This window comes from Ursus maritimus, unplaced genomic scaffold (assembly GCF_017311325.1).
Source record: "Ursus maritimus isolate PB19 unplaced genomic scaffold, ASM1731132v1 scaffold_27, whole genome shotgun sequence".
In the NCBI taxonomy this organism is placed as follows: Eukaryota; Metazoa; Chordata; class Mammalia; order Carnivora; family Ursidae; genus Ursus; species Ursus maritimus.
Genome location: NW_024425230.1, coordinates 21495897 through 21505980, shown reverse-complemented (window position 1 = coordinate 21505980; position 10084 = coordinate 21495897). Strand labels below are relative to the sequence as shown.

At 42.5% G+C, this 10084-nt stretch overlaps 1 protein-coding gene across 1 annotated transcript in view; it reads left to right on the top strand.

Moving 5' to 3' along the window:
• The window catches only part of BLM (BLM RecQ like helicase), a 61054-nt gene that overhangs the window by 26799 nt on the left and 24171 nt on the right, over window positions 1–10084 (top strand). The window contains exons 12-13 of the mRNA XM_008687794.2: window positions 3779–3885; window positions 5753–5913. Of these exons, the coding sequence (XP_008686016.1) occupies window positions 3779–3885; window positions 5753–5913 (268 nt within the window). The remainder of the gene's footprint in view (window positions 1–3778; window positions 3886–5752; window positions 5914–10084) is intronic.

The following is a 10084-nucleotide window of genomic DNA, read 5'->3' as shown; positions in this document are numbered from 1 at the left end:
AGGTAACAAGGTTATTCTTGTCTATAGTCATTTCAGCATCCGTGTGGGTAGAGAGACTCCTGCACCATTCCCAACCTCAGCCCATCTACATCATTTGTACACTTGGGCGGTTCTTTTTTTACCATCATTCTCTCAAGACTATGGTTTCCTTTGCTGCGGCAGTGATTGTAAATAATTGAGAATAATTGATCGAAATAGTCCACAGACGGAGCAGTCTTTTACCTACTGCCTTTCCTTGCTACAGTCCACTACATCTTCCTCTGCCATTTCCAGCCCCAGAAAAGAGCTCTCAGTGTTTTGTGCATATAAATAGCATAAGAGGGACGGTTTCAAAGTATTGGTTGACAGACGTCTCGCAAGACTCTTAGAGCAAGGTATTCTGTGACAGTAGCCAGCAACGCAAGTAGCAGCATCGTAAGTGAAAATAGCTCCACTCCCACCACTTTGCTCTTGATGGATCTGAAATCAGAATATCCCGGCAAGGGCCAGCATACTTCATTCCTCATGTCACACGTTACTCCCAACAGGAATATGTAAAACCCATACAAGACAGGAAGCCCTACCAAGGGTTTCTGGTACTTTGATTAAAGAAAGTTTCAGGGGCGCCTAGGTGGCTCACTCGGTTGAGCATTGGACTCTTGATTTTGGCTCAGGTCATGATCTCAGGGTCGTGGAATCGAGCCCAGCATTGGGCTCCACACTGAGCGTGGAGCCTGCTTAAGATTCTCTCTTCCTCCCCCCCCACCCCTGCTTGTGCACACACACTCTCTTTTTAAAGATTTTGTTTATTTATTTAAGAGATAAAGAGCACGTGGGGGGAGGAGCAGAGGGAGAAGGACAAGCGGGCTCAGCGCTGAGCATAGAGCCTGACACAGGGCTCGATCCCATGACTCTGAGATCATGACCTCAGCCGAAATCAAGAGTCGGACGCTTAACCGACTAAGCCACCCAGGCGCCCCCGCCCCTCTCTCTCAAAAAAAAAAAAAAAAAAAAAAGAAGAAAGAAAAGAAAAGGAAAGAAAGAAGGAAGGAAGGAAGGAAGGAAGGAAGGAAGGAAGGAAGGAAGAAAGAAAACAGCTGCATGCATACTGTATTCAGTTTGTTCTGTGTGGTGTCCTGGAGGCTTTTACTGCCAGACCAGTGCTCGGTTGTGAGGTTCAGAATGGGTGAAAAAGTAGGGTTTCTTTGTGTTTAGAAAGTGAGGGGACAGTTGTAAAAGGGAGAGGCGGGGCAGGGCTGACAAGCAGGATGTCTGGACTGCAGGAGCACTCTCAGATCAGTCTTCTGGGAAAAAGTACACATGAAAATGAAGGATCTGCAGATTGATTCCTTTATAGTTGTCTTTGCTCGTGTACCATTAGGAAGTCTTTGTGAACCCCTGAGGTATGCATACCCCAGTTTTAGACCACTGATTTAAAAAGAAGTTGGACTGTGGTTTGGAACGCTAAGGCTAAGCAGGGGGCAGAAGTTGGGGTATGTGGGGACCACACGGGGTGCTGCTCAAAGCGGTGAGTGAGGTCCCCGAAGAAGGTGACGTGGGGGAGAAAAGAAAAGCTGGACGCTGGGGAGTGGTCCCCACTTAAGGAGTAAGCAGAGGAAGAAGACAAGGAGACAAATTAGAGGAGCAAGGGGGGCAAGTCCCTGGACTGTGAACTGGTCAGTGCTCGTAGGGGGTTTCTGTGAGGACAGCCAGCAACACAGGGTGACGGAGAGGTCAGCGAGAGTGAGGTGGACAAAGACCCATGTGCACACTGCACACGGAGGGAAGGGGGCCACTGCCTGTTGTGCCGCCACCTTACCTGCGTAGCAGTCCCTTCACACGTATGGCTGCCCTCCACATACAAGGCATTCTTCTGTCCTCAAATCAAATGAGTTTATCCTACCACTGGCAGCAAAACCTGGACCCAGCCACCTTGGATTCAGGTACAAAGTCAGAAAGCCAGTGGTTTTTTGTTTTTTTTGTTTTTTTTGTTTTTAATGATTTTTTATTATATTATGTTAGTCACCATACAGTACATCTCCGGTTTCCGATGTAAGGCTCGATGATTCATTAGTTGCGTATAACACCCAGTGCACCATGCAATACGTGCCCTCCTTACTACCCATCACCGGCCTATCCCATTCCCCCACCCCCCTCCCCTCTGAAGTCCTCAGTTTGTTTCTCATAGTCCATAGTCTCTCATGCTTCATTCCCCCTTCTGATTACCCCCCCTTTCTTTATCCCTTTCTTCCCCTACCGATCATCCTAGTTCTTATGTTCCATAGATGAGAGAAATCATATGATAGTTGTCCTTCTCTGCTTGACTTATTTCACTTAGCATTATCTCCTCCAGTGCCGTCCATGTTGTAGCAAATGTTGAGAACTCGTTCTTTCTGATAGCTGAGTAATATTCCATTGTATATATGGACCACAACTTCTTAATCCAGTCATCTGTTGAAGGGCATCTCAGAAAGCCAGTGGTTTTATTCACCATCTTCCTTCCCTCTGATCCCCACTCCCTGTACGTAGGTACCCTCCTTAACCATGGGTTATTACAGTTACAGTCTTTCTTTTCTTCCATCAGGACAGGCACTGACATGTCTTTATGCTCTAACCTTAACTGTCCCGCAGGGTTACCTCTCCTTCCTGCAGATGTCAGAACAGAACCTAGGGTAGTGGGGGTCCCTGCAGAGCCAGGACCCCATAACAATCTCCTCATCTTTCTTTAGCTTTTTTTAAAATAAAGATATTATGTATTTGACAAACAGAGAGAGAGAGCACAAGTAGGCAGAGTGGCAGGCAGAGGGAGAAGGAGAAGCAGGCTCCCCGCTGAGCAAGGAGCCCCCCATGGGGCTCAATCCCAGGACCCTGGAATCATGACCTGAGCCAAAGGCTGACGCTTAACTGACTGAGCCACCCAGGTGCCCCTATTTAGTTTCAAAAGCCTAGATAGAACAGTTTTGGTAGAATGGTAATGGCAAAAAACCAGAATGGAGATATCGAGAGTTGAAATTGGATGTATGGTTGGTTGGGGGTGTTAAGTGACGTCTGAGAAACTTGCCATGGGAGGGAAAGAAAGAGGGGAGGTGCCAGCCGCAGTGGAGTATAGGGTCCAGAGGAAGCTTCTGCTGCTTTTAGGATTGGTGGTCCTTCACAACATACTCCAACAAAAGGGAAGAATTCACAGAAGGGACTGAAATACAAGAGAGGAGAGAATGGAGAAAAGCTCCCTAAGGAAGCGGGAGAGAGGAAGTGGGCCACCAAGAGCAAAGGGCCAGCAAAGGGAGAGTGTGTCTGTCTCCAAGGCAACCACATCCTCTTTGGGGCGCAGAGCAGAGGACGGTGACCTATGATGTGTAGGGCGTGAGCTCCTGCTGCTGCTCTGCCATCAGCTCCTCTTGTGCACCCTCTAAACCTGGGAACACTGGTGGCCTAAAAATGTGGGTTTTCTCTGATTTTCTTAATCTTTTAAATAATGTTTTATCTGCCTCTGCTTATCCTCAACCTCGTCCTGGCGACTGGGCCCCTGACTCACCTGTCTTCTCTACGTGTTCTCTTCTACAGCCCTCCTGATTCCGTGTCATCTCATCCGCAGACATTGCTCCTTATCCACGCTCTGTCCGCGAACCCTTCACCTGACTTCATTCCAGGGTTCTGTTATGCAAGCTGCCAGTGACCACATTCCGCTTGAGACAGCTTGATGATTAGGTTGGCATAGTGGAAATCAGTGTTTAGTGTGTGAAGGTGGCTAAAACTCTATTTTCTTATAATAACAAACTTCTGTGTTTGGGACTTCTAGGTTCAGCATGAGCTTTAACAGACATAATCTGAAATACTACGTGTTACCGAAAAAACCCAAGAAGGTGGCATTTGATTGCTTAGAGTGGATCAGAAAGCATCACCCATGTGAGTATAGCCATGTGACAGATTATGTCTAGAAATAATAAATGTCTTTTTAGTACCACAGTGGAATATATCGTTGTGCATATTAAACATTTCTTTTCTCGTTATAATAGCACTAGCTAGCTATTTATAGAACAGAATATTGCAACTGTCTCAATCCTGGAAATTATAAAATCGCATTTGGTTTGATAACAATTAACCCTAAGAAAAAGTATATGAAATATTCCCTCCTACACACCGTGTTATAATTCGCGGTTTCAGTGTCTCTCCTCTGGCTTCTGTTGGTATGAATTACACCACTTTCTGTGTTAGGGCCTTCTCCCAAGAGTGCCTCTGAGTTCTGTTAACTAAAACGAGATCCTGAAATGCCTGGTAGTTTTCCATGTAACCCCTTTTCTACTTTCCCATAGAGAATTGTTTCTGTTAACCACCTCGGTTTCATTTTTTAAAAACTAGTATACATGTTTGCAAGGCGCCTGGCTGGCTCTGTGGGAGCAAACGACTCTTGATCTTGGGGTTGTGAATTCGAGCCCCACATTGGGTGTAGAGATCACTTTTTTTTTTCCAGATTTTATTTATTTGGGAGAGAGAGAGAGCATTAGAGAGAGAGAACGAGAGCACAAGCAGGGGGGAGAGGCAGAGGAGAAGCAGACTTCCTGCTGAGCAGGGAGCCAGATGTGGGACTCGATCTCAGGACCCTGGGATCATGACCAAAGCTGAAGGCAGATGCTTAACCAACTGAGCCACCCAGGAACCCTAGAGATCACTTTAAAAAATAAAATGAAATCTTAAAAAAATTAGTATATGTGTTTGTTTGAACAAATTAGACAATGCAAGGATAGACCAAGAAGTCTTCCACGGTCTCCCTCCCCGGCCTCCTTCTCCCAGGCGCAGAACATAGAGTTAGCGTGTCTGTCCATACCTTTCGCTCTGCCACGGAGAGAGGACTTTTTCTTTTATACCTTTCATTTTGTGATTCTCAAAACAGTACATATAATATCTGCTCACTGAAGAAAACCGAGAAAGCAACAAGAAGAAAGAAGCGAAAGACAACACTTACCTCAGGACAAGTCACAGTTACCGTTCGGGGTTTATTTCCTTCCAGCGATTGCTGTGTGCATTGTTCTTTCCATGAGCGTACTGTATCTACAGTTTTTCTGCCCTTAACCTGTTTTATATCTTGAGTATTTTCGTGGTTTTTTTTTTAAACTTAAAAATCACTGAAAAGTTTCAGTATATCTTATTCCATAATGTCCTTTCTTAATTTCCTAATGTTGGCTATTAAAATTTTCCTAATTTTCAAAGGGAGGAACAAAACTTTTCACAGAAGTCCTTGTACCACTTTATTTCCTAGATTAGTTTCCTAGAAGGAAACTGAATCAAAAGCTAGAAGCATTTCTAAGGCTGCTATGTCCTGCTACCCGCTTTCCCCAGCGTTTGAGTGAGGGTGTCCTCCCAGTTTATAGCCCGTGTGAAGTAGAGCCCCGAGTCCTCCAGGCCCACCTCAGGAGTCATTCGGGGGACGGAACAAAAGGTCACATCTTGTGATTTCCAGTACACGTGAACTCCTTGCTTGACTTACTCTATCAATGTGACACCCCCCCCCCCATAAGAAGACTATGGAGGTCTGCTTACAGTTTGTGTATTTCTAGGAACATAAGGAGGGGCACTTGGGTGGCTCAGTTCGTTGAGCATCCCACTCTTGGATTTCGGTTTGTGGCTTGATCTTGAGGTCGTGGGTTCAAGCCCTACAATGGGCCCCACGCTGGCTGTGGGGCCTACTTAAAAGAAAAAAAAGAACATAATGAAAATTGTGTTGTTATTTATGTCAAAAGCTCTCACATCTGAATACCGTTTTGTTTCCTGGCAGATGACTCTGGGATAATCTACTGCCTCTCCAGGCGAGAATGTGACACCATGGCTGACACTCTACAGAAAGATGGTCTGGCTGCTCTTGCTTATCACGCCGGCCTCAGTGATTCTGCCAGGGACGAAGTACAGCACAAGTGGATTAATCAGGATGGCTGCCAGGTAACATTTTGTTAAATAAACAAATAAAGGAAATAATTTTTTACAGTATACGAACAAACTTGCACATGCCGGATGAAAGTTGTTTTTACTTTAAAGATTTCAGGCACCAAAATAAGATCAAAATAAGCCTGAAATTTAAAAACGGATCTTCTTGAGACTTAAGTTGCTTTTTCTTTCTTAAATAAAAAAAATTTTTTTTATTCAGTTGTAATTTACGTACCATAAAATTCGCCCTTTCAAAGTTTACAAGTCAGTAGTTTTTACTATATTCACAAGGTTGTGCAAGCATCACCACTAATTCCAGAATATTTCATCATCCCAAAAAGAAACTCCATACTCTTCAGCAGCCACTCCCCAGTCCCTGGCAACCACGAATGGAACCACTGCTAATCTGTCTCTATAGATTTTCCTACTCTGGACATTTCATATAAATGAAATTATACGGTATATATTCTTTTGTGACTGATTTCTCTTATTTAGCGTAATGTTTTCAAGACACTGTGTATCTTGTTGTAGCATGTATCAATACTTTATTTCTTTTTGTACACCAGGAAACATTCCATTGTATAGATGCATCCTAGTTTGTTACCCATTCATCAGTTGGTAGACATTTAGTTGCACCCACTTTCTGGCTATTGTGAATAATGCTTCTGTGAACATCTGTGTACATGTTTTTGTATGAACATGTTTTCAGTTCTCTTGGGTAGATACTGAGGAGTGGAATTGCTTAGTCATATGGTAACTCTGTGTTTAACTTTTTGAAGAATTACCAAACTGTTTTCCAAAGCAGCTACAGAATTTTACATTTCCACCAGTGATGTGGGAGGTTCCAGTGTCTCTGTCTTTTTTTTTTTTTTTAACTATATCTATCCTAGGGGATGTGAAGTGGCATCTCACTGTGATTTAAACTTACATTTCCCTAATAACTAATTGTGTTGAGATTTCTGAGATGACAGATTTGTCACCCAAGTGGATCAAGAGGGAAGAAGCTAAGAACGCTCTAGGCATCCTGTACAGTGGCAGGTGCCAGCCTTGTTGGATAGATCTCTCTAAATACAGGGATGAATTGGAGAAAAATGACTAAATTTTTTTTTTTTAGCCTATTAAGTTTTCAGTTCACAAAAAGAGAAATTACCCCAAAGGTTCAAAGGAAAAATATCTTTCAAAATTATTTTGTAATGGAAAACAGAAGAAAATCTTAGAGGATATTAGCCTAGTGTCCTTGGAAAGATGTCAGTATACTGGACATATATGAACTAGAAATACTTTGCCATAAGAAGATCACAGGCTGAGATGAAGGCACAAGTAAAAATGCAATTTATCTAGATAAGAAAATGGACGAAAGGCAAAACAAGTAGAATCATGTATCAAGACACAAATGGTTTGATTCAGTGCAGACATCTGCATCAGTGAGGTGGTGAATAACTTGAAAATGTCAGCCTAAGAATAATCAGTGTATCCAAGGAGGAAATGAGGAAGGCTGAAGGAGGTACAGTAGTCAGATGTACTCTAAAAGAATACATAACAAATATTTAACAAATTTAAAAGCATTATCTCAAAGTTGCTGGGGGAAAACTTACACGTAGACATAGTTCACCACTTTGATTTACAAAGAGCTAAAAGAAATTATATTCACAAAGATGCAGAGGTAGGGTGCTCTACAAAGAGCTGGCAGGCCTGAGACTATTTCACTGAATAGCAAAAGCAGGAACACACTGTCCTCAGAATCAAAGGAGGGAAGCTTGGGACTGAAGGATTTCACAGCCAGCTCACTGTCACAGATGTTGGGCACAACAGAAAGGCACTTTCGGATATGTCAGGTCCAGAAACGCATCACCAGCTTATCTTCACTCAAGTAATCACAGTTGCCAGTCTTCCCTAATTTGTATATTTAACCAAGCAAAATTCCGGTGTTTTTTTTTTTTTTTTCCTTCGATAAACTTTTCTAAAGTTTGCCTGGAAGAATATTCAAGTTAAAATAACTGAAAGAATGTGGCAAGAAAATGAAAACACCTGAACACTGGCTTTGCAATACATTATAGACAGATCAGTGACACAGAAATCCTGAATTAGACTAAAAAGCATGTAAAACAGAGTGCCAGGTGGCTCAGTTGGTTGAGCATCCAACTCTTGGTTTTGGCTCAGGTCATGATCTCAGGGTCGTGAGATCAAGCCCCATGTGGGGCTCCGTGCTCAGGGCAGAGTCTGCTTGAGATTCTCCCTCTGCCCCTCCCCTGCCAAAATAAATTAATAAATCTTAAAAAAAAAAAAAAGAAAACCTATAAAAACAATATGTGGCAAGGATGATATTGAAAATTAATGAGGAAAGGAGGATAATCCAACCAGTGGTACCGCTTACCTGCTGGGGGGAATCATTTTGGATCCTCCTATCAAAATTAATTATAGGTAAATAAAGGTATTGTTATTTTAAATGTATGAACTCTGGCTGGAAGAGAACCCAGGCTTAAGAAGATCTCAAAGAAGTAATTGCTAAAAATGATTAAAAATCTAAATAACTAAACACTTCTGTATCAATGAACAAAATTAAAGGCAATAGCAAGTAATGAACAACTAGGGAAATAATGTCTTCTACAACTAAAACATCCCAGAGCGTTGATAAAGGAAAACATGAGTCTCAAATAGTAAATTACCCCAGGCTGTCAAGAGACATCGAAAAGAAGGAGCCACAAAAGGCTAAGTAGAATTGCTTTTTAAAGTGCAACTTTGCTAATTATTAAAGGAATCCAAACTTAAAAGAGTGAGAGACCATTTTCACCTCTTGTATTAGCAAACTTTTATTAACTGTTGGGGACAGTGCTATAAGAGGTGATTTCCTGCAACGCTCCTGAGAGCCTTTCTGGAAAAGAATATGGCAGACTGTTACGGGAGCCTCAGATCTGAAACGCATGTGTGGAATTTACATCAGTGTTTGTTTATGGTTTTTTTTTAATTGAAGTATAGCTGATGTATACCGTATTATATTGCTTCCAGGCGTACAACACAGTGATTCGACAAGTCTATACGATACACAGTGCTCACCACAGTAATTCTACTAACCACTTACCACCATACAGAGTTATTACAGTATCATTGACTGTATGGTAGTGTTATTTTTAATAGTAAGTAGCCTAAATGTCCTAAGAGAGCAACTGGGTACATCATACTGCATTCCTGGGCTTGAAAATAGTTTATGAAGAATTTCATAATGATATGAAAATGTTCAGATGTCAGTGATGGAGAAGTGTAGAGAGAAATAGAACCTAAAAATGTAAAATCTCAACCATAAAAAAGAAAATTGAGGGGCGCCTGGGTGGCACAGTCAAGCGTCTGACTCTTGGTTTTGGCTCGGGTCGTGATCTCAAGGTCTTGGGGTCGAGCCCCACATTGTGCTCTGCACTCAGTCCAGAGTCTGCTTGAGACTCTCTCACCCTCTGCCCCTCCCCACTGCTCTCTCTCGCTCTCTCAGATAAATCAATAAATCTGTTTAAAAAATTGAATAGAAAAATAGATGAGGGGGCGCCTGGGCGGCTCAGTCATTAAGTGTCTGCCTTCGGCTCAGGGCGTGATCCCGGCGTTGTGGGATCGAGCCCCGCATCGGGCTCCTCTGCTGGGAGCCTGCTTCTTCCTCTCCCACTCCCCCTGCTTGTGTTCCCTCTCGCTGGCTGTCTCTCTCTGTCTAATAAATAAACAAATAAATAAATAAATAAATCTTAAAAAAAAAAAAGAAAAAGAAAAATAGATGAGAAAAAAGCCAATTCTTTTCAAGTTCTTTAAATCTCTATGTATAGTATAAGTATTCTACAGTACCCGTGCACACATATATGTATCTGTATACATGTATATAAAACACCTTAATCAAAACTGTAGTTTAAAAAAATGGATGAGTTTTTTTTCTGTTTTCAGTCTAGCTAATCCTCACAGTCAAGGTATAATTATACAATCACTGGACAACCTTGATCTTGTTAGATTTGTAAGATAGAATAAAACTTCATTGTTTTTCCTCACAAAGAAATTATTATAGTGTGAAGTTTCGAAAGCAACACAGAAATAAGGAAGTAACAGTTCGACTAAGCCAGTCTTCCCAGTGACTCGAAGTAAAGGCTTTCAGGGGGGAGTTGGCGTTGGGGTTGCCTCACCGGGAGCCCACTCGACCTGGTGAGCCGCACCCCCC